We start from the raw sequence: 26,027 nt of genomic DNA, 5'->3' as shown, positions 1-26,027 counted from the left end.
TTGGTGAAATTTAGCAGTGAAGCCATTGGGTCCTGGTTTGTTTGTTGTTGTTGTTGTTGTTGTTGTTGTTGTTGCTTTTTTATTCCTGGGAGACTTTTTATTATGACTTCAGTCTCCTTACTTGTTATTGTTCTGTTCAGGTTTTGGATTTCTTCAAGGGTCAATCATGGTGGATTGCATATGTCTAGGTATTTGTACATTTCTTGTAGATGTCTTAATTTATTGGCATATAGTTGCTTATGTTAGCCACTAATGATTTTTTGAATTTCTGCAGTATCAGTTGTAATGTCTTGTTTTTCATCTCTGATTTTATTTATTTGGATCTTCTCTTTTTATTTATTTGTCTGCCTAAAGGTTTGTCAATTTTGTTTAACTTTTCAGAAACCTAACTTTTTGTTTCATTGATCTTTCATATTTTTGTAATTTCAATTTCATTTATTTCTGCTTTGATCTTTATTATTTCTTATCTTCTACTAATTTTGTGTTTGATTTGCTCTTGCTTTTCTAATTCTTTAAGATGCATTGTTAGATTGTTAATTTGAAGTTTTTCTTCTTTTTTTAAATGGAAGCACTTACAGCTATAAACTTTTTAGTACTGCATTTGCTGTCTCCTGTAGTTTTTGATATGTTGTGCTTCCCTTATCAATTTTTCAAGAAAAATTTTCAATTTTCTTCTTAATTTCTGACCCACCATTCATTCAGGAGCATATTTTAAATTTTCATGTATTTCTATATTTTCTCAAATTAGTTTTATTACATTGTGGTCAGAGAAAATGCTTGATATTATTTCAATTTTTTTGAATGTTTTTAGACTTGTTTTGTGACATAAAATATGGTCTATCCTTGAGAATGATCCATGTGATGAGGAACATAATGTGTATTCTGCAGCTGTTGGATGAAAAGGTTCTCTGTGTGTCTGTTAGGTTCATTTGTACAGATTAAGTCCAACGTTGCTTTGTTGATATTTTGTCTAGAAGATCTGTCCGGTCCTGAAAATGGGGTGTTCAAGTCTTCAGCTATTATTGTATTGGGATCTGTCTCTCTCTTTAGCTCTGATAATATTTGTGTTATATATCTGGTTGCTCCAGTGTTGGGCACATATGTATGTAAAATTGGGTGTTCCAGTCTCCAGTTATTGTATTGGGACCTGTCTCTCTCTTTAGCTCTGATAACATTTGTTTAGTATATCTGCAAGCTCCAGTGTTGGGTGCATATGTATTTAAAATTGCTAGACTCTCTTGCTTAATTGACCCCTTTATATAGTGACCTTCTTTGTCTCTTTTGATAGTTTTTGGTCTTGAAACCTATTTTGTCTGATATAAGTATACCTGCTCCTACTCTTTTATTTTTGGTTTCCATTTGCATGGGATATTGTATTAATCAGGTCCTCTTGTGGGACAGAACTATTGGAATACATATATATATATATATATATATGTTACTCACATGATCACAAAGTCCCATAATAGACCATCTGCAGGCTGAGGATCAAGGAGAGCTAGTCCAAGTTCCAAAACTGAAGAACTTGGAGTCTTATGTTCCAGGGTAGGAAGTATCCAGCAGGAGAGAAAGATGTAGGCTGGGAGGCTAGCCTTGTCTCTCTTGACACATTTTTCTGCATGGTTATATTCTATCTGCACAGGCAGCTGATTAGATTGTGCTCACCCAGATTAAGGGTGGGTCTGCCTTTCTCAGCCCACTGACTCAAATGTTAATCTCCTTTGGCAACACTCTCTCACACACATCCAGGATTGATATTTTGTATCCTTCAATCCAGTCAAGTTGAGCTCAGTATTAACCATTGCAGTTATCTTTTTTCATCCCTTTATTTTCAGTGTATGTTTGTCTTTATAAGTTAAGTGTGTTTCTTCCAGGCAACAGATCATTGAGCTTTGTTCTTTAATCCATTCAGCCTCTCTGTGTCTTTTGCTTGGAAAGTTTAGTTTATTTACATTTAGTGTTATTTTTGATAAGGACTTTCGCCTGTCATTTTGTTATTTTTTTTTCTAGTTGTTTTGTGTTCTCTTCTTTCTTTCCTTCTTTCTTCCATTTGTTGAAGGTGATTTTCTCTGTTGATATGATTCAGTGTTTTGTTTTTATTTGTTTCTTTTTTTTTTTGTATCTCCTGTACTTTCTTGTTTGTGGTTACCATGAGGCTGACAAATATTATAACTCATTATTTCAGCCTTTTAACAACATAACACTGTTTGCATAAAAAAGGAAGTAAGCAAAAAGACAACTCTTAAACTCTATGCTTTAACTTTGTTCCTTGCTTTTTAACTTTTTGTTTTGTCTATACATCTCTTCTTGTATGTCTCGTGGTGCTGAAGACATACCTGAGCTTGAGTAACTTACAAAGGAAAGAAGTTTAATTGACTCATAGTTCCACATGGCTGGGGAGGCCTCATAATCTTAGTGGAAGGTGAATGATCAGCAAAGTCATATTTTACATGGTGGCAGGCAAGAGAGAACATGAGCAGGGGAACTCCCCTTTATAAAATCATCAGATCTTCTAAGACTTATTCACTATCACAAGAATAGCCTGGAAAAGACCAGCCTCCATGATTCAATTACCTCCCACCAGGTCCCTCCCACAACAAACATGTGGGAATTATGGGAGCTATAATTCAAGATGAGATTTGGGTGGGGACACAGGCAAACCATGTCATGGTTTTTTTTTTTTTTTTTTATTGGTTAATTTTTTAGTCTTTCTACTTAAGATTATTTTACACACCACAGTTACACAGTTATAATGTTATAATATTCTATGTACTTACTACTATCAGTGAGTCAGTGAGTTTTGTACCTTCAGATGATTTCTTATTGCTCATTAAAGGGTCCTTTTTTTTTTTTTTTTTTTTATTTTCGAGACAGAGTCTCACTCTGTCACCCAGGCTGGAGTGCAGTGGTGTGATCTCTGCAATCTCTGCCCCTGGGTTCAAGCAATTATTTGCCTCAGCCTCCTGAATAGTTGGTACTACAGGCACGTGCCATCGCACCCAGCTAATTTTTGTATTTTCAGTAGAGACGGGATTTCACCATGTTGGCCAGGCTGGTCTCAAACACCTGACCTCAGGTGATCTGCCACCTCATCCTCCCGAAGTGCTGGAATTACAGACGTGAGCCCCCACACCAGGCAAGGCCCTTTTCTTTCTGATTGAGATATTCTCTTTAGCATTTCTTATAGGAGAGGTCTTGTGTGATGAAATCCCTAAGATTTTGTTTGTCTGAGAAAATCTTTGTCTTATTCATGTTTGAAGGATATTTTCACCAGGTATATTATTCTAGGGTAAAAAGTTTTTTTTTCCTTCAGCATTTTATGTATGTCATGCCACTCTTTTCTGTCCTGGAAGGATTCCATTGAAAAGTCTGCTGCCAGACATATTGGAGCTGCTTTGCGTGGTGTTTGTTTCTTTCTCTTGCTGCTTTTGGGATTCTTCCTTTATCCTTGACTTTTGGGAGTTTAATTATTACATGCCTTAAGGTAGTCTTCTTTGGGTTAAATCTGCTTAGCGTTATATAACTTTTTTATCCTTGGGTATTGATATCTTTCTCTAGGTCTGGGAAGTTCTCAGTTATTACCTCTTTGAATAAACTTTCTTCTCCTCTCTCTGTTTTGCTTCCTTTTTAAAAGGTCAGTAGCTTTTAGATTTGCCTTTTTGGGGCTTTTTCCTAGATCCTGTAGGCATGCTTTTTTGTTTTTCATTCTTTTTTCTTTTGTCTTCTCTGAATGTCCATTTTCAAATAGCTTGTCTTCAAGCTCACTAATTCTTTATTCTGCATGATCAACTTTGCCATTATAAGACTCTGATGCATTGTTCAGTATGCCAATTTTATTTTTAGCTCCAGAATTTTTTATTCTTTCAAATTATTTTAATTTTTTGGTTAAATTTATTTGATAGAATTCTGAATTACTTTCTGTGTCATCTTGAATTTGAGTTCCCTCAAAACAGCTATTTTCACTTCTCTGTATGCTCACACACCTCTCTTTCTCCAGGATTGGTCCCTGGTGCTTTATTTAGTTCATATGTTAAGGTCATGTTTTCCTAGATGGTCTTGATACTTGTAGGTGTTCATTGAACATTAAAGCCTTGAAGAGTTAGGTATTTGTTTTAGTCTTCACTGTCTGGGCTTGTTGGTACCCATTCTTCTTGGCAAGACTTTCCAGATATTTCAGAAAACTTGAGTGTTGTGATCTAAACTGTATCTACTTTAGGGGCCAAAACCCACCAATGCTGTGGTTCTTGCAGACTAGTAGAGATACTGCCTTGATAGTCTTGGATAAAATCTATAAGAGTTCTTTGGATTACCTGGCAGAAACTCTTGTTCTATTTCTTACTTTCTCCCAAACAAACAGGGTCTCTCTTTCTCTGTTCTGAGCCACCTGAAGCTTGGGATGCAGTGACACAAGCCTCTCTTTGGCTGTCATCGCTAGGACTGTGTGACTGTGGTAAGGCTGGTTTAAATGCCCCCTCTGTGGGTGGGCATCAGCTGAGTTTGGTTTGGTTTTACTTTCTGCTATAATAGGGCAGCACTGAGTTCAGTGCCTCACAATTGCTGCACTCTCCTCTCCCCAGCACATGGAGATGTTCTCAGCACCACAGTGTAGCTGCAAGGGGATTAGGGCGGGGTGACATTGGTGATTCAATGTCTGATTGAGTAGCACTGATTTTCCTACTTCTTCAGTGCTTCTTTTGATGATATGAACTTAAACCCAGGTACTGTGAATGCTCACCTGATTTTTAGTTCTTATGAAGATGCTTTTTGTGTGTGTATAGATAGTTGTTAAAATATAGATATTTGTCCTTGCAGGAGGGATGATCAGTGAAACCCTCTGTTTCATCATCTTGCTCCGCCTTCCACCAGTCTTACCTATGTACTAAATTTTGTGAAGGATTACTCATATCTCTTGAGATCATGTTTAACTGTAATGTGAATGAGTTTTATTATTCTATGTCTCTCAAAATGTAAGGATACAGTTATAAGAAGCAGTCTTTAAAACTGATCTTTTTGGGTAACTTTCTTTTTTGGTATAATTTCAATTGCATGTAAAAATTGCGAGAGTAGGCAAGGTGGGGTGGCTCATGCCTGCAATTCCTGCACTTTGGGAGGCCAATTCGGGAGGATTGCTTGAGCCTAGTAGTTTGAGAGCAGGCTGGGCAACATAGTGAGACCCTGTCTCTAAAAAAATGAAAAAACATTAGCTGAATATGGTGGCACATTTGTGTATTCCTAGCTACTTGGAAGGCTGAGGTGGGAAGATTGCTTGAGCCCAGGAATTTGAGGCTGAAGTGAGCTCTGATCACTCCACTGCACTCCAAACTGGGTGACAAAGTGAGAACCTATCTCAAAAACAAACAAACTGACAAAAAACAAATGTAGTTCAGAACCTCCAATTTAATCAGGAGCTAACTTTATTCTGTTCACTTTCTTACCCTCTTTCTTATTCTCTTTCTGTTTCATATTCTAGGTCTTTCTGAGTCATTTGAGAGTAAGTTGAAGAAATTGTTGGAAAAATTGTGCCCACTTTCCTCTAAATACTTGAGTGTGAATTTCTTTTTATTGTTATTATTATACTTTAAGTCCTAGGGCACATGTGCACAACGTGCAGGCTTGTTACATATGTATACATGTGTCATGTTGGTGTGCTGCACCCATTAACTCGTCATTTACATTAGGTATATCTCCTAATGCTATTCCCCCCTACCCCTACCCCACGACAGGTCCCAGTGTGTGATGTTCCCCTTCCTGTGTCCAAGTGTTCTCATTGTTCAATTCCCACTTATGAGTGAGGACAAGCGGTGTTTGTTTTTTTGTCCTTGTGATAGTTTGCTGAGAATGATGGTTTCCAGCTTCATCCATGTCCCTACAAAGGACATGAACTCATCCTTTTTTATGGCTGCATAGTATTCCATGGTGTATATGTGCCACATTTTTTTAATCCAGTCTATCGTTGATGTACATTTGGGTTGGTTCCAAGTCTTTGCTATTGTCAGTAGTGCCGCAGTAAATGTACATGTGCGTGTGTCTTTATAGCAGCATGATTTATAATTCTTTGAGTATATACCCAGTAATGGAATGGCTGAGTCAAATGATATTTCCAGTTCTAGATCCTTGAGGAATCGCCACACTGTCTTCCACAATGGTTGAACTAGTTTACAGTCCCACCAACAGTGTAAAAGTGTTCCTATTTCTCCACATCCTCTCCAGCACCTGTTGTTTCCTGACTGTTTAATGATCACCATTCTAACTGGTATGAGGTGGTATCTCATTGTGGTTTCGATTTGCATTTCTCTGATGGCCAGTAATGATGAGCATTTTTTCATGTGTCTTTTGGCTGCATAAATGTCTTCTTTTGAGAAGTGTCTGTTCATGTCCTTTGCCCACTTTTTGATGGGGTTGTTTTCTTCTTGTAAATTTGTTTGAGTTCTTTGTTTAGTCTGGATATTAGCCCTTTGTCAGATGAGTAGATTGCAAAAATTTTCTCCCATTCTGTAGGTTGTCTGTTCACTCCGATGGTAGTTTCTTTTGCTGTGCAGAAGCTCTTTAGTTTAATGAGATCCCATTTGTCAATTTTGGCTTTTGTTGCCATTGCTTTTGGTGTTTTAGACATGAAGTCGTTGCCCATGCCTATGTCCTGAATGGTATTGCCTATGTTTTCTTTTAGGGTTTTTATGGTATTAGGTCTAACATTTAAGTCTTTATCCATCTTGAATTAATTTTTGTATAAGGTGTAAGGAAGGGATCCAGTTTTAGCTTTCTACATGGGGCTAGCCAGTTTTCCCGGCTGGGGGTGGTGGCTCAGGCCTGTAATCCCAGCACTTTGGGAGGCCTAGGCAGGCGGATCACGAGGTCAGATCGAGAGTGAATTTCTTAATGAGAATCTTCTTTTACACAACCACAATATGATGATCAAAATCAGGAAACTTCATAATGATACAATACTATCTAATCTACTCTTCACTCACATTTCAACATTGTAGCAATAATGCCATTATCGATATATTTTCCTCTTCTAAAATTTAATGAAGAATTGTAATTGAGATTAGTCATTTTAATTCTAGTCTCTTTTAACCTGAAATAGTTTCTTAGCCTGTCTTTGTCTTTTATTGACCTTGCATTGTTTCAATAAACTTCGTATTTTAGAATAGTTTTATGTTTATAGAAAAGTTACAATAGTACAGAAAGTTCCTGTATTCCTGTTATACCAGTTTCTTCTAACATTAACATCTTGTGGTATCGTGGTATTTAATACATTTGTCACAACTAGAAAGACAACAGTGGTGCATATATTACTATTAGCTAAATTTCAAACTTTACTTGAATTTCACTCATTGTTTCACTAATGTTCTTTTTATATTCCAGAATTCATTCAGAATTCATTTCAGGATATACACTTTCTTTTGATCTGATATGTTACAATTTCTTAGTCTTTCCTTGTTTTGTATGACCTTGATAGTTTTGAAGAAGTATTAGATTCTTTGTAGAATGTCCCTAAATTTGTGTTTGTGTGATGTTTTTCTTATGGTTAGATTGGAGTTAAGGATTTGGGGAGAAGGCCACAGGAGTTGAAGTGTCTTTCTCCTTATATCTTATCAGGAATATATATTAATATGACTTATCACTGGTGATATTAACCTTGATCACCTTGCCAAGGGTGTTTGCCATGAAATTGTTCAACATAATGGTGTATTTATCTTTTTGTAGTTGTGTCAATTTTGCTTTATGTATTTTGGAGCTATAATAGTAGGTGCATGCAGTATTGAGATTACTGTATCTTCCCAATTAATTGAATGTTTTGTCATTACACAATAACTATTTCTTGCAAACCTGTTTAATTTAAAATCTGTATGTATGCTATTAATGTAGGTACACTGATTTTCATTAGAATTAGTTATTTTTCTCTGAGCTATCCTTCCATTCTTTTCTTTTGAATTTTTTGAATCAAATTTTGATATCTATTTTGAATAGTTAATGGCTGAATTTAATTTTTATATAATTCATACAATATTTGCATTTAATCTGGAGCATCTAGTTCATTTACAGTTATATCAGTAACTATTCCTCTAGGTTTATTTCTGTCACCTTCTTAGTGCTCCTCATCTGCCCCATTCTTTCTTTAGTCTTAGTTCCTTTTGAACTGATTGCATTTTAGAAACAAAATTTCAAAAATTTTCTTCTCTAAAGTTGAAATTATAAAGTACTTAAATAATTGTAGTTTCTTTGAAGTTTTTAAACATATTTACTCATTTTTTATGAAATTCTATTTTTCAGCATATTTAATTTCTTCCTGAACAATAAGAGACCATGAGAAGGCTTTAACTTAAATTATCACCTTGCTGGTTAATGCTATCATTATCATTCGTATTTGTTATTTTAGTTTTTAACATTAATGTCGCTGATTTAAGGTTAACTCATATTTAGTATTTCCTTGGCTTCTCTCATTCTTTCTTTTTTCTTCTGAGATCTCCCATCTGTGATCATTTCCTTCAATTTGAAACCCATTTTTTAGAAACTTCTCAAGCAAAGATTCTTGGGTATAAATATATTTGTTTCTTATTTGTTTCAAAATATCTGTAGTTTATGCTTGTTCTTAGAATATATCTTTACTGTTTACAATCTTATATTTAGAATTATTTTCTTTCAAACCATTGAAGATATTGTTTGAATTATCTTTCAGTTTCCAGTGTTGCTTCCAAGTAGTCAGCTCTTAGTTTAATCTTTGTAGATCATCTGTCTTTTCTCTCTGGTTCCTCTGGAGGTACATTCTTCATCTCTCATGTTTTTCCCTGCTCCTATCATGTCCCCAAGTATACATTTATTTTTCCTTAGCTTGCTTGGGATTCATTGAGCTTTCTGAATCTGGAAATTGAGGTGTTTCACCATTTCTAAAAGTTTCCCAGCCATTATTTCTTCAAACATTGCATCTGCTCTATTTAGTCCTTCCTCTACTGGAACTCTGATTAAACATATATTAGACCTTTTACCTTTGTGTTCTGTGACTCCAAACCTCTTCATAATAGTTTCCATGTCTGCTACTCCATGCTGCATTATGGATAATTTATTTATATCTTTCTTTCAGTTCACTGATTCTGTCTTCTCCTTTGTCTAATCCAAATATATATAGTCAACTAATTTTTCACAGGGGCACCAGGAGGATAGGATGGGAAGCAGATAGTCCCTTTAATAAATGGTTCTGAGAAAACTGGACTACAGCATGCAAAAGAATTAAATTGGACCCTTACTTTACACCATACGCAGAAATCAACTCAAAATGGGTAAAAGTCCCAAACATAAGACCAGAAACAATAAAACTCCTGGAAGAGAACATAGGGGAAGAGTGCCTGGACATTGGCACTGGCAATGACAGCTTGGATTTACTTCTGGGCTCCCTATTCTGTTCCAAATATCCTTGCTTATTTTTTATAATCCTTTGCTAGTTAACCATATGTCCATTTCCTCTTTACATTTTAAATATATTATAAATACTTATATTTTGTGTACTATTCATAATATTTACAACATTCTAAATCTGTGTTTGATTCTGCAACCTGTTGTTTTGGAGATTCTAACTCATGATGGGTGCATTTTTTCTTGTGTATTTTTTGATATTGTAAGACGAGCCTCATATTTACTTTTAAAACTTTAAATGTGAGATATTTTGAGATTTAATTTGAAGGGAAACTTTTCTAGAGAGGATATGCGTTTACTAGGCAACTGTAGTCGCTTGAATTAAATGTAATTCTTGGTTTGAAGTTTTGGTAACTACTCAAGTGATGTCAGTTATTGAACTTAAATTATTAGGACACATTTTTTTCTCTTCATTCATCACCACGTTTTAAGGCAGTGATTTATTTTTTAGGCCCATAGAGTGAATGTTTATATATATATAACTCATGCTACAGTCAGGCAACCTAGTTAATGAGATATAAGCTTTATGCTATGCATTGGCTGTTTATTGAATTTCCCACCTTGTGAGTCCCACCTCCTCTTGTTTTTCTAATTTTTATGTCCTAGGTAACCATAAAAATCAGAAACCTAGGATCAAGTTCTCCAATGTTCAGTTCTGCTTATCTTTCTGCCTTTACTTTCAGCTTCTGATTGGTCCTTACTTTCTTGCAAAGTTATCTGAGCATTTATAAAGATCATTGCATATTTTATTCAGCATTTTGAAGTGTGTTCAGTTTTATGCTCAGTTGGGGTGTTTGGTTTTCCAAAATGCTGAAAGTATTAAACTCATAGTTCACAAATAGAAAGAAGAGAAAGGTACAGCTGGATTAGAAAAATTAACTGATTAAAGATGCTGGAAGGATGCTGAAAATGATAATATAGTAATATGAGACAAAATGTGCAATGTTATATTAATTGAGTTCTTAGACATAAGGACCTAGGGAAAATGGAAGATCTTGACATGTGTAATTACCATGGTTAAGAGTAAATACATGTGGAAATAAGCCTTAAGCAATGCACGACTGTATATTACATACTTATCTATAGACTAAACACCTGCTGTACACAGACATTTAACTCTGTGCTTACAAGAGCTTTATGTCATGAATATTGCTCTTATAGAAAATGTAATCAACTTGAGAAAAGAAAGGTTAACAATTTGTGCTTTTAGCAGTTAAGGAATAATTAAGTGCTAAACCTTACAGTATTGACTTTAACATCAATAGGAATGCAGAAAAGGCTGAGCTTTGTGTAAGGTTGCCTAGGATAAGATTTTCTTGGAACAAATGGAACTTCATCTGGGGATATGGCAAGTTTGAGGCAAAATAGGGAACAGTTAACAAGCTATAATATGTCAAGGCATGGTAGTGAACACAAAGAAGAAATAAGCACAAAATGTCACCAAATTGATGAAAGGATAGGGAACAGTGAAACCCAGGGTTTTATATAGGTTTTAATAACATAGTAGAAAACTTAGAAACCATGAGAACATTTTGTTCTATAGTCATGCACTACTTAACAACAGGGATATGTTCTGAGAAATGCTTCCTTAGATGATTTCATTGTTGTGCAACCATCATAGACTGTACTTATACAAACCTAGATGGTCTAACCCAGCAGTCCCCGACCCTTTTTGGTACCAAGGAGCAGTTTTGTGGAAGATAATTTTTCCCTGCATTGGGGGTTTGGAGGTAGTTTCAGGATGATTCAAGTCCATTACATTTATTGTGCACTTTATTTCTATTATTATTATATTATAATGAAATAATTATACAACTCACCATAATGTAGAATCAGTGGGAACCTGAGCTTGTTTTCCTGCAACTAGATGGTCCCATCTGGGGGTGATGGGAGACAGTGACAGATCATCAGGCATTAGATTCTCATAGGAAGTGTATACTACTTAGGTCCCTCACAGTTCACAATAGGGTTCAGGCTCCTATGAGAATCTAATGCTGCTGCTGATCTGACAAGAGGCAGAGCTCAAGTAGTAATGCCAAGGATGGGGAGCAGCTGTAAATACAGATGAGGCTCAGCTTGCTGGTGTCTGCCGCTCACCTCCTGCTCTGCAGCCCTGGGGTTGCAGACCCCTGGTCTAGCCTACCACATACCTAGGCTATATGGTATAACTTCTTGTTCCTAGGCTACAAATGTGTACAGCATGTTACCTCACTGAATACTCTAGGCAGTTGTAACATCAGTATTTGTGTATCTAAACGTAAGTAAACATAGAAGAGACACAGTAAAAACATTATATAAAAGTTATAAAATGGTATACCTGTGTAGGGTACTTACCATGAATGGAGCTTATGGAAATGGAAGTTGCTCTGGGTGAGTCTGAGTGAGCGATGAGTGAATGTGAGGGCCTGGGACATTATACTACTGTAGACTTTATAAACACTGTATAGTTAGGTTGCACTAAGTGTATTTACAACTATTTTTCTGTCTTCAGTAATAACCTTAACTTACTATAATGTTTTTACTTTAAAATACTTTAAACTTTAAAAAAATTTTTTAATAATAACACTTATCTAGAACATAAACACATTGTACAGCTGTACAAAAATATTTTCTTTATATCCTTATTCAATAATCTTTTTTTCTGTTTTTAAGTTATTAATTTATTTAATTTTACTTTTTAAACGTTTTTTGTTAAAAATGAAGACACAAACTTACACATTTACCTAGGCCTACCCAGGGTCAAGATCCTCAGTATCCCTGTCTTCCACCTCCACATCTTGTCCCCCGGAAGACCTTCAAGAGCAATACCATGCATGGAGCTGTTGTCTCCTGTGATAACAGTGCCTTCTTTTGGAACATCTGCAGGACCTAAGTGTGGCTGTTTTTACAGTTAGCTTTTTAAATTTTTGTATGTGTAGAAGAAATACACTTAGAAATAATGATAAAAAATATAGTATAGAAAATACATAAACAGTAACATATTTGATGTTTACTATCATTGCCAAGTATTATGGACTGTACATACATAGTTTGTATGACTGGCAGCACAGTAGATTTATTTGCACCAGCATCACACCAACACGTGAGTAATGCTGTGTGCTAAGATATTACATCATTAGGCAGTAGAAAGTTTTCAGCTCCATTATAATGTTATGGGGACACCAGTGTATATGCAATCTGTTGTTTATTGAAACATAATTAGGTGATGCATAACTATTACATTATATTATATATTAGACAATATGGAATATTGAAGATTCTTGAGAGGATCGACATGTTTAAAGTTATGTTAAAAGTTTAGCCTCATTGAGGGCCGGGTATGGTAGCTCACGCCTGTAATCCCGGCAGTTTGGGAGGCCGAGGGGAGCGGATCACCATAGGTCAGGAGTTTGAGACCAACTTAGCCAACATGGCGAAACCCCATCTCTACTAAAAAAAAAAAATACAAAATTTAGCCAGGTCTATAATCCCAGCTACTCAAAATATATTTCGTTAGGGAAGAGCCATCTTATTATTATATGCTCTTTATTAGATTACATAAAAATAAATATGATATATAAATTTATATTATATAGTATTAATATAACATATTAATGTACATAAATATATTTTTGTTGTTTCAGAGGAATTCCAGGGAAGAAATGTGGTACAATCATACTTACAGCAGAGGAATTAAACTGTTGCAGGGTAAGTAAATATTTCTTTTGTTTAGAAAACACTTCCATTCTTCAAATGCTATATCTAAAATTGTACTTAACTAATTAATTTTTAAGTAATTGTAGCAAAAATGTTATACAATTTTATAATCCATAAAATATCATTTTAGATACTTAGCCCTATGACCAGAGAGACTGTATTTCATAGTCCGAAAAGTAAAATCAATTATTTTAATAATCTTTTAAGGAATTGAAAGTGTTAAAATAACACCTAATATCAATACTGCTTTTTAAGCATTAGTATAAGGAATCATCCGTTATAGCAATCAGTTCAATTACTGTAAAACTTTTGAAGATTTGTGTGTAATCCTGAAGGAATATTTCTTGACATTTGCATTTACCCCATTTGTATAACATACTTTCCCCAATTTTTCTAATTTAATTAATTCAGAATTTATATTACTTCCATCTCTTGTTAGCTTGGGAAGTCCACATTTGAAGAAAGGATCAGCTGCCACTCCATCTAGCAGTATGACTGCACAGAGTGCATACTCTGTAGTTTTAGAAGATTGTTACTTTTAGTTGTGATTTGCTGATGCTCATTGACTCATGTTTAATGATTTCACTGTTGTCAAGAAATGGGAAGATAACTATGACACTCCACACTGAAAGTAACGATGGCCAGCTGAATCTGAAGTCAATATTGTCTGTTTAATGTGGGCCAACAGATCTCTGGGAATTGATATTTCCAGAGGAAATAAATTTTCCCTAGATTACCTCTAGTGCCCTTTATTTTTAATTGCTGCTTGATCGTAGGAACAGAAACTCACCCAAACTAACAAAAGCTTAACACTTTGACACTGACCATAGTTTTTATAGAGAGAGCCACAGTTTATTTTTTTATCTCAAGAAGTTGTCTTTTTAACTTTTAGATAAATTCTGTGGCCTTGTTTACATAATACATTTCTGATAGGACATGGTGGCTCATGCCTGTAATCTCAGCACTTTGGGAGGCCAAGGTGAGTCCAGGAATTCAAGGCTGCCGTGAGCTATTGTTTCACTGCACTCCAGCCTGGGCAACAGAGAAAGCCCCTGTCTCAAATATATATGTATATATATTATATCTCTCAAATATAGATAGATGATCAGTAGATAGATAGATAGATAGATAGATAGATAGATAGATAGATAGCTGAGACAGTATGCTCAGGGAATCATATGATATTACTTGTCAGCAAATGATAGAAACTGGGTATTACAACTGATTACATACCTATGGGATTCTGGGGGCGGGGGTAGAACAGTGAGATAACAATAGGAACTATAATAACAGGTGAGTGGAAATAATTAAACACTAATGTTAGAATTTAAGTCATTTAAAATAACATGTAAATTGAAGCCTTCCTATTGTTGTGCTCATTGTCTTTGTCCCCCTGGGCATGTCACAGTCATATCAGTCTCAGTTTTCTCATCCATAAAATACCCAAACATGCCCACATGTAATGCTGTTAAAGACTATCAGATTCAAGTTAAGTTTTGGTTTTGCTACTAATTTGTACTTTGTCTGATCAAGACACTTCACTACTTACTCTGAGTTTTACTTTTCATATTTGAAGGGCAAAAAAAACAAAATATGTGAACTAATCACTAGACTATTTAAAAAAAAAATCTTCCAGTCCTGACAATCAACTACCATAACATTAAGTTTGATACTATAATGTACATAAAAGTAGTATGTATATACTAAGCAATGCCTTAGAAAATATAGCATAATTATTTAAATGCAGAGATATTACCTGTCATCCTATTGTTTTTAGTTAAAATGATACAATGATTCTTTTAAATTATATTATCTGATCACCATTTATACTTCTGGTCTCAATTTGTAAATGTTTAAGATAATATAGGCTTTGTATTAGGAAAGAAAAAAGGAAGTTCACAGTCAATAAGATACATGTTCTTTATGGTGATATTAACATGCTATTTTGTCAAAATCTTGAGTTTATTGAGCATATTTTGTGTAAATATGTCATGAATACAGTATTATCAGTTATATTTCAAAATAGAACCAAGATACCAAGACGTAGGCTGGGTATGGACAGGCTGCATCCTAAATATCTTCCACTTTCAGTTCTAGTCTCTTGTTGGAAGAGCCTGGAAAATTATTTTACTAGGCCCTGGTAAATGAAAGGGAATGTGTCATTTAGTGGTGTAGGTATTTTTATCCCTTTTTTTTACAATTAATTCAAGAACATCTGGAATTCTCTTTCAATGAGTCAACACGTATTTCTCATACTTAGAAATTATAGATCTAATATTTTTATCAATATTGTTTAAAATCTTGGTGCAACTTCATCTTATGTTTTCTGTGTCCTAATTCTTGGCTAGAGCCTTATTGATCATCAGCATCATTATTAATATTAATAAACTTGAAATAGTATTTCATTATTATGTTAGTATAATAGAATGCACAAGTGTACTCAAAGCAATGTTCATAGTTACTTCAGAAGAATCAATGATTTTTAAATTTATGCTTTAGAGAACATTAAAAGTATGGGCATTATTATTTATAATGTTGAATGCAATCATTTTAATGCACCTACAACATCATAAAAATCCATACTTTTTTTCTTTAAAACAAGTTGTCAGTTATTAACTTGTGCAATGAACATAGGCTTTGGAGTCAGGTCACCTACATTTTAGTTTTGCCTTTTTCACTATTTAGCTGAGTGAGGTTATATTGTTGGAGCTTTAATTTATGCATTTGTAATATGACAATTTTTTAAACCAGTTTATTAGGTATAATTGGCATACAAATACCTGCACATGTTTAATGTATACAGCATGGTGAGTCTGGAGATAGGTATATATCCATGAAACCATCACCATATAATTGATGTCATAAATATGTTAGTCACTTCCAATGATTCCTCCTACCCTGCTTATTTATTTATTATTAATATTTTTGTGATAATAAACTGCATAAGATTTACCCTCTCAGCAGATTTTTAAATATACAGTACAGTATTGTTAACCATAGGTACCATACTGTATATAGTAGATCTCTATGACTTATTCATCTTGCATAGCTGAAATTTTGTGCTCCTTGATAATACCTTCCAGTTTCTTCTTCCCCTCAGTCCCTGGAAACCATCATTCTACTCCCTGCTTCTATAATTTTGACTGTTTTAGAATCCTCATGTAAGTTACAACATGTAGTATTTATCTTTTTGTGTCTGGCTTATTTCACTTGTACAGTGTTTTCCAGGCTCATCTATCTTGTTGCAAATGGACAGATGTTCTTCTTTTTTAAGGATGAATAATATTCGATTGTTTTATATATATATATGTGTGTGTGTGTGTGTATAAATTAAATATATGCATTTTCTGTATCGATTCATCTGTTGATAGACACTTCATTTGCTTCAATGTCTTGACTTGTGAATAATGCTAGAATGAACATGGGAGTTCAGATATCTCTTCAAGATACTGATTGCAGTCTCTTTCTTTGTACATATACCCAGAAGTGGGATTGCTGGATCATATGGTAGTGCTGCTTTTAATTTTTGAAGAACCTCCTACTATTTTCCACAGTAGCTGCACTAATTGCATTCCTACCAACAGTGTACAAGGGTTTCCTTTTCTCTACCTCCTCACTGATACTACTTCCCGTTGTGTTTGATTTTTTGATAGTAGGCATTCTAACAGGTGTGAGCTAATCTTTTGTATGCATTTGCATTTCTCTGATGATTGGTGATGTTGAGCATATGTTGAGCATATGTTGAGACATATGCTTATTCAGGTTCTTAGCCCATTTTTAAATTGAGTTGATTTTCTATTTTTCATTTTTATATATTTATAGTTTTTGCAGTACTTTTGAAGATTTGTAGGAGTTCCTTATATATTTTGGAAATTCACCTTTATGGTATACAGTATCTTAGTCCATTTTGAGTTGCTATAAAAGAGTATCTGAGACTAGGTAATTTATTTTTAAAAAGAAGTTTATTTAGCTCACTCTTCCACCAGGTGAGAAGCTCAAGAGCATGGTACTGGCTTGTGGTAAGGGCTTTCATAGTGTTTCACAATGTGGCAGAGAAAGTGAAAGTGGAAGCAGACATTTGTGAACATAGGGAAGCCTGAGGGGCACCCCAGCTTTATAAAAACCCACTCTCAAAAGAATGAACTCATTCTGAGAGAATTAATCCAGTCTCACTCAAGACTGTGAAAGCAGCAACTACCTATTCATGAGGGATCAGCACCCATAACCCAAACACCTTCCATGGGGCCCCACCTCCCAGCACTGTCATACTGGCGATCAGATTTCGACATGAGCTTTGGTGGGGACAAACAAGCCATAGCAACCACAGCATATTTTCTCCCATTCTGTAGGTTGCCTTTTCATTCCGTGGATTGTTTCCTTTGCTGAGCAGAAGCTTTGTAGTTTGATGCAGTCCCACGTGTATTTTTGCTTTTATGGCCCATGCTTTTGTATCATATCCAATAAATAATATCCAAGGCCAGTATCACAAGGCTCTATGTTTCCTTCTAAAAATGTGAATATTATTAATACTTCCTTTAGATGGATACTCTACAGGAAAGAAATGGTAGCATTTAAGAGATGTACAGGTTCACGCCTGTAATCCCAGCACTTTGGGAGGCCAAAGCAGGCGGATCACGAGGTCAGGAGATCGAGACCATCCTGGCTAACACGGTGAAACCCCGTCTGTACTACAAATACAAAAAATTAGCCTGGCATGGTGGCAGGCACCTGTGGTCCCAGCTAGGCAGGAGAGGAGGCTGAGGGAGGCTGAGGCAGGAGAATGGCGTGAACCTGGGAGGCAGAGCTTGCAGTGAGCCGAGATTGCACCACTGCACTCCAGCCTGGGCGACAGAGCGAGACTCCGTCTCAAAAAAAAAAAAAAAAGAGATGTATGGGTCATAAATTTATACAAATGTTTATTTGTAGTGTAATGATCCTAATTATCTCAATTAATTTTGAGACAGTTTTATTCAAATGCAAATTTTATACTTAATTAAATGCCACAATAAAAACTAATATAGTTTAGAAGTTATAGTGGGAGTGTATCTTCACTTAGTTTTTTTTTTTTTTTTTTTTTAAGACAGGGTCTTACTCTATTGCCCAGGCTGAAGTGCAGTGGCACAATTATGGCCCACTGCAGGCTTTGAACTCCTGGGCTCAAGTGATTCTCCCACCTCAGTCTCCCTACTAGCTGGGACCACAGGCATGCACCACCACACCTGGCTAATTTTTTTTTTTTTTTTTTTTTTTGGTAGAGATGTGGTCTTGCTGTGTTATCCGGACTGGTCTTGAACTCCCAGACTCAAGTGATCCAAGTACCCCTTGCCCTCCCCAAGTGCTTGGGTTACAGGCATGAGCCACTATGCCTGGCCTTTTATGTAGTATTTTAAAAGTAGTTTAAAATTTTTCATAAAGAATTTTTTTGTTTTTATTGATTGATTCAATAGTGTTTACAAAATGTTATTATGTCATTGGAGTGAATGCTTAGAATAGAATAGCAAGAAAAAAATAGTACAAAACACAACACCACAACCCCCAACCCTGGTCCTTGTTTTTAATGAACACAGAGTTTGTGGAAAAGAAAGACATTAGTTGGCTGACTATTCAGGTAATAAATGTCATGGCATGTGCCAAGTGATTCAAATATATTATGAGAGTACAGTAGGGATCTAATTTCTATTAAGCCTTAGGGGGATCACTGGGCCTCTTTGAGAAAGTGGCATTTAAGCTAAGACCTAAAGAAGAAATAGCATTTGCCAGCCCAAGGATAAGAATTCCGGCAGACACAGCTGTGTAAGTTCCTGAGGTGGGAAAGGCACATGTGGGTCTGAGGTGAGATGGTCAGGGGTGAGCAGTGGGAGATGATTGAGCTAAAACATTGCCAGATGAAGGTGGAAAAGGCTGGTAGAGCCTATTTGATGTTGGCCTTTGCGGATCATGTTAACGGTTCTGCATTTTTCCTAAATGCAAGGGAAAGCCTAAAAGCATTTTATGTTGTGAGCAACATGAGTTTTTCATGTTTCAAGAACCTTACTCTGTCTGCTGATGGAGAATGGATTAGATACATCAAAGAATGGAAGTGGAAGTAAGGAATAAATGTCGCTGAACATGTCTGGCTGAGAAATAAGATTGAACTGGACTGAGGTGGTGGCAGCAGAGCCAAAGTAAAGATTTGAGCAAAACTTTAGAGGTAAATGGTGCAACTGGTGGTGGATTGGATAAAGGATCAGGAAAAGAGAAGAGTCAAGGATGGCTTCCTTGGGCACTTGAGTGAATGACAATGCCACAAATTGAGCTGGGAAGATTATAGGAGAAGCAAGTTTATGAATAGACATTAGATGTTCAGATTGGAACATGTTAGAAGTGTCTGTGAAATATCCAAGTGGCTTTATTCAATAGAATGTTCCTTATATGTGGAGTATTAAAGAGAGGTCTTAAAAATGTGTTAGGTGACATTAAGCATAAGGCATAAAAACAAAACAAAACTTTGCAGTGATGCTTGTGTATTTCTAAAAGTATATAACTACTTTTCCTCTCAAACAAGATTTATTTTGTGCTTGATACAAATGTACCACTTAATCCCTGCTAAGTTGTTAACCTGGGCAATTGCAAGAACATTATTTTTCCTAAGGTCATATAATTTTCTGCATTGAAATAAATCTTAATTTTGAATCAGTTACTCATTTTGCAAGCCCTAAGGAGTATAATTTGAAAAATTAAATTTAGTATTACATTTACCAATAAGCCAATGAAAATTCATGCTTTTATAATAATATACCTCTGATGTTTTATTCACAATCCATTTGAAATAAACACATTTCATTTATCTATTATGCATTGTAAGTATACAGAATGTTTCTTGGAAGTTTATATTTTGGTCCAGGTGCTTTGGGAGAAATGTGTTAAACTGTACTGTTTTTCTGCAAGAACAATGTCCTTGGAATGTCCCCAGGTTCTTAGAAAGCCATTCTCTCCCAAGGGCATTTAAATATATATGGAAATGAAAGGGCATTCAAAATAAACAAACCAAACCAAACAGCTAGTCCTTTTCAATGCTGCCCTTGATTTTATAATTTGATCACCCAGAATGAGTATTTCACTGCTTCTATAATAGATAGTATAGAACTTTTTGATCTTTAAATCTCAAATTTAAAAAGAACATGATATGCTTGAGAGGTTTGAGGTGATAATGATGTCCATATTGTCCTTACCTCTGTTGTCACTATACCTTGCTAGGATGTATTTCCTGCTCTGTTATAAATGTTCCTCTGATAGAAGTTATCATATCATGCTAAAAGTAAAATCAAATAACACTATACCAATAATTTTGAAAATGGGAAATTAAGAAATCTGACCTTTCCAAGGGTAGATACTGCCTTGTTCGTTACCATATTCCTAGATTCCAGCTTGACTATGCTTGAGAAATGTTTGCTAAGTAAGAAAATGAGTGAATGAATGAATGATAAAGATAGCATCATGTTTTGTGTAGTCTTCTGGAATTACTGAAAGGAAATAATTTAAAATTTTAGGTGTATACTTAGTAAGTATTGCTGGACTCTGTAAGATAAAGAAGTGATGAATAAGATGCTTTTTTAGACATTGTTAACATTTTATCAAGTAATATTCAAAGTTTTAACCTCTTTGTTTAATCTGAATTACTTTGCCACTTCACCTCTTTCCAACATTTTTAGCTTTCCTGTTCAGTTAAAAAACACACAAGCCTGTAATCCTAGCACTTTGGGAGGCCGAGGTGGGCGGATCACGAGGTCAGGAGATAGAGACCTTCCTGGCTAACACCATGAAACCCTGTCTCTACTAAAAAAATACAAAAAAAATTAGCCGGGCGTGGTCGCTGGCGCCTGTAGTCCCAGCTACTGCGGAGGCTGAGGCAGGAGAATGGCGTGAACCCGGGAGGCGGAGCTTGGAGTGAGCGGAGATCGCGCCACTGCTCTCCAGCCTCGGCAACACAGTCTCGCTGTTGCGACACACACACACACACCCCACAAAAGTATTTATTTTAATTTTAAATAACAGTACATTTTCTACTTTAAAAATGGTTATCAATAATGTGTTATGATACCCTAGCTTGTTTTCCTTTAAATCATGTAGCTGCGAGTGTTTGAGTGCATAGAATGATGAAAATGATCTATTTGACATAATAATTAACATGCAAATTGTAATTTAAGTTATAGAAGAAAATAGTTTTTAAATGTAGTTACTGATTCGTTATAGTGCACTTGTATATGATTAAGAAGGAACTTTCCTGTCCCCAGATTATAAACTATGTGGTCAGTGTTTATCTTTCTTATTCCCCATCTAATCATCTAATACATCTTAACATTTGATACGTAGTAGATATGTAGTAGAAACTTAGTAAATATTTCTTTAATGAACAGGAATTTGTTTAACTATGTTCTAAAAATGTGTACCTGCATAACTGAAGATATGAATGAGGATCCTATATTATAAAATTGAGTACCTGGCGTCACCTAGCTTAATATCACTTTTCAAGGGAAAAATATTAAAGTTTTTGAAAAGTAATAGTTTTGTAACTAGAATAAAAATTACCAGCAAAATTTTTAAAGTTATATATAGCCCTTTAAAAAGCAATTTTATGTTGTCTGGGATTCTCCCTAACTTGGCCATTTGCATTAAAATAGCAAATATGTTTTCTTATCGAGTCTTGTTTGTGATCTGCAGTTTCCAGTTATTTATAGCCCAAGTCGTGAACTATTTTATTAATTTTGCTTTTAGGATGCTGTTTTGATGCAATTTTGTGCAAACAAATTGGACAAGAAGGACTTCTTTGGAAAATCAGATCCTTTTCTTGTATTTTATCGAAGTAATGAAGATGGCAGGTAGATTTATCTTTTATGCATTTTAACTATATGGTAATGATGATACTTGAATTATAATTCTTTTTCTCAGAGAAACTCATTAAATGGATTAATGAAGTAAAATAGTTTGAGATTTTAAAAATTGATGTGATTTTTGCATCTCAAAATAATGTGCAACTTTATAAACAGTTTATGTTTTGTCTGATACTTAAAATGAAACATTTCTAGTTTCAGAGAAATATTTCCTCTTTACTTATTATACAATTATAACATTGACTAAATAGTTTAGAAGAATTATATTTTGTGAAAACCTGAATGCTGAAACAAATATATTTTGTTATAGATTTGAACCAAAACCCTTTTCTTAGATGTGGAGCTTATGGGGTTTTTTTTTCCCAATAATATCTGAGTTTAACTTTCAATAAAAATGTTCATTATATTCTAGTAATTTGAATACTTTTGCCAGTTATGATTAGACTAGTTTCTATAAATTTTGAATGTCTTTATGAGTTATAGACCATAATTTAATATGTATGGTTCTACTATTAGATATATTTGACTTGTTTTTTGTGATTCATATTGTACTTAGTATTTGTGAGAATGTTTAGTTGTTAATAATATGGCTAATTTCTGTTGTCTAGATTTAAATAATAACCGTGCTACTTAATAGCTATAGTACTATGGCAAGTTTTTAATCTATGTGAGATTCCATTTTCTCCTCACCTGTAAAATGGGGTAGTAATCATAGCTACCTCACAGGGTTGTTGATCAGATTAAATTAGTTACTATACAAAAAAGTTTCTAAGTTTTTCTGACACATAAGAAGAACTTAAGCATTAGCTAATATTATTATGTTATAGTTAATTTTTTTTTTGTTTTTTTAAACTATGTGTAATATATCAGCTAAAGAGAACATGTTATTTGGAAATTAAAAATGAGGGAAATAGAATGAGAAAAATGTTACTCTTATATATGAAACTATACAATGTGTTATTAATAAGTATAAAATGTTGCATGATATAGAAAGTTTGCTATTCAAAGTGAATGCACTGGCCTGTTTAAAATGATGGTTTACTTATTGGGAGATGTTTGCTGATGCAGCTACTGAGCAACTGTTAGATATATTTGCTATTGTGTTATACTGTTAGATTTTGTGTATTTCCCTTCTTTTTCAGTGGTAAAAATGTCAGAGTGTCATATGCATCTAAACACTAATTTTATTCATATGAAAAATGTTAGAAAGTGAAGAAAATAATATTTGCCAGGCATTTCAAAAACAGGAAAATCTCAAGAATGATTCCGAATTTCTTGAATGAAAATGGTCTTATGAACTACTTGGTCCCTGAATTTTCTATTTTTATTCTTATTAGTTTTCTTTATCAAGATTAGTTGTACAATTATAAAATTTCACTTTATCACACATCTAATTCTCCTAGTGATACTTTTATTAGAAAATGTATTGTGCTTCTAAAAATGATGATGTTCACGGCCAGGCGCGGTGGCTCACGCCTGTAATCCCAGCACTTTAGGAGGCAGAGGTGGGCGGATCACAAGGTCAAGAGATCGAGACCACCCTGGCCAACATGGTGAAACCCCGTCTCTACTAAAAATACAAAAAATTAGCCGGGCGTGGTGGCAGGCACCTGTAATCCCAGCTACTTGGGAGGCTGAGGCAGGAGAATTGCTTGAACCTGGGAGGCGGAGGTTGCAGTGAGCCAAGATCGTGCCATTATGCTCCAGCCTGGGCAAAAAGAGTGAAGCTCTGTCTCAAAAAAAAAAAAAAAAAGGTGTTCACTCATTAAATAAAATCTAAATATTAAGAAAAATACATCTAATCCAAAAATGTCAACTAGTTTGAAAAAACTATTTTTAAAAGTTGGTGAATGTCATTTCAGAAAACTTTCCATTTATATTTACACACAGAAACCTAGTTTGCAGCTTGATCCAGATATTTTATGTATGTATATGCACGCATATACTTTGTTGTATTTTGAATGTATACAGATGCTTTTACGCCTCACTTTTTGTCTCTATTTTTAACTGCAAAGATTCTAGCTTTATTTTAAATATTTTTAAAATATGGAACTATTTCAAAAATTGCCTAATACCTAGTGTATTTGTTACTTATTTCATAAGAAGGGAAAAACTTAATTTCTACGGGAAGTATTAATTAAAAGCCTTCATACTATATGATCTTATACTCTTATATTCTTTCTTTGACATCTATTTAGTAACTTAACATTTATTTATGATTGGGTAATAATTTTCCTTTGGAATAGCCATTTTTGGTAAGTGGCCTCACTTAAAGTATCTTAATACCAGTTATTTAATAAAAATACATTTTTATAATACTATTTGTAACACACACACATAATATTTATATAGAAATACTTCTGAATGTTAGGAAAAGCTACACTGGGCTCCTGGCAGAATTTTTACGAGTTACACCAGGACTGGAATTCTTACCAGTGAGGTTTTCCTGTGTATATGGTATCTAATACATTAGAAATAAGAATGATTAGTAGGCAACAAATGACTACCTGCCTCATAAATATCTCAGTAAGAAGGACATGCCTTCCCTGAGAGGAAATGTTTCAAGTGTCAAAACTATTTAATTATTGCAGCTGGTGACACTAGGAATATAAGAGAAATTTTGATTTAACTATAAGCAAAGAGGCCAAAAAGTCGGTAGATGGTTGAACATGTTGGTTGAAGATGGTCAGTTGGTCTGTCAGTCTAGTCTCTCTCTCGGTCTCTCTTTTTCTCCCTTTTCTCTTTCTCTTCCTGTCATCTATCTATCATCTATTTAGCTATCTATATCTATCATCATACCAAAGACTTGCTATATATTAGAATATGATACAAGAGAAATTCCCTTTGTAGATCTTTAAGAACTTATTGCATTTTTATGAATGGATCTTAATGAATATATTGTTTATTTCTGAAACAAACCAACATAGAGCTCTGCCTTCCCTCTGTAATTTGTTTTCTGTGAATTTTTCTTAACAATTTTTTGGTACCTTTGCCTTTTCTCTGTGTTCTGAGCCCCTACAGCCCTCCCTCACCTTCCCCTATCCACTTTGATTTTCTTCCCCTGCTTTAGACATCTTCATTACCCTTCAAGAGTCTTCTCTGTCTGCCCCTCTGTCTTACTTGTAATGCCTTTCCCCCCAGTGACTCCTAAATTGCTTCAGGTGAGTCAGCTCTGAGAACATTTGACCACAGATACATTTTCCTGGGCTCTAACAATTTAGTGACACGAGTTTCCTTAGATGGGTGAGGATACTCCCAGGAAAGAGAAGGCACTAATGCCATAAGTCTTGTGATAAAAACTTGATCCTTTCATAAAGTATTATGCTTCTATCTTATCTCTTAATAGAACCACATCCCTCTTGTTTGAGAGTAGGAAAATGAACTTGAAGACCTATCAAAGAGTGGATATTTCATTGTGGGGGTTAGAGGCAGTATATTCACTATGGTATTTATTAATATTTTCATGTGTCATTACTATTAGATACTTGCATTTGAAACACTTCATGACTAAGGTCTTGATGAAGATTAGGTTTATTTATTGTTTCAGTGAAGATTACTTTAAATGTTTCTAGCTCAGAAATTGTTGCATAAATTCACATGAAGGAAGAACATTTCGAGGAGCTGACTGATGTCTTCAGATTGAATCATTTTGTAGAAATGACACTGGAATTTGAATCAGAAAACCAAGCTTAAGGCTTCATGAATTCTGTCCCATATTGTGAATCACTGTCTTCCTTCCCTTAGGAATTCTTTAGATATATAGAACCAGTAGTTTCAATAAAGAAAGAACCCACACACTGATTGGTCTTTCTATAGATTCATGATGTGACGGTAAGCTTAAATGGGCCCTTGGGGTTCCTGAGGAATTGTACTCCTTTTTCTTAGTCTGTGAACATTTTCTTTATCCCAGACACTTTATCACTTATGTCTCATCCTCCTTCTTTGCTCATTGTTATGCATCCTCTTTCATAAGAAATTGGTGGCAATTGGAGAGCCTCCTCATGATCCCATCACAACATCAACCCATGTACTCTGCCTTCCTGAATGTTC

At 34.8% G+C, this 26,027-nt stretch overlaps 1 protein-coding gene across 5 annotated transcripts in view; it reads left to right on the top strand.

Annotated features, from left to right (window-relative positions):
• Positions 1 to 26,027, top strand: part of CPNE8 (copine 8) — a 239,232-nt gene that overhangs the window by 105,326 nt on the left and 107,879 nt on the right. For all 5 annotated transcript variants that reach the window (XM_050750139.1, XM_050750138.1, XM_050750135.1 and 2 more), the window contains 2 exons: positions 13,035 to 13,098; positions 21,862 to 21,965. In XM_050750139.1, coding sequence (XP_050606096.1) covers positions 21,874 to 21,965 — 92 coding nt within the window. In that variant the 5' untranslated portion in view covers positions 13,035 to 13,098; positions 21,862 to 21,873. The remainder of the gene's footprint in view (positions 1 to 13,034; positions 13,099 to 21,861; positions 21,966 to 26,027) is intronic.

The sequence above is a fragment of the Macaca thibetana genome, chromosome 11, assembly GCF_024542745.1.
Source record: "Macaca thibetana thibetana isolate TM-01 chromosome 11, ASM2454274v1, whole genome shotgun sequence".
NCBI lineage: Eukaryota > Metazoa > Chordata > Mammalia > Primates > Cercopithecidae > Macaca > Macaca thibetana.
This window is presented reverse-complemented; position numbering and strand designations above follow the sequence as displayed.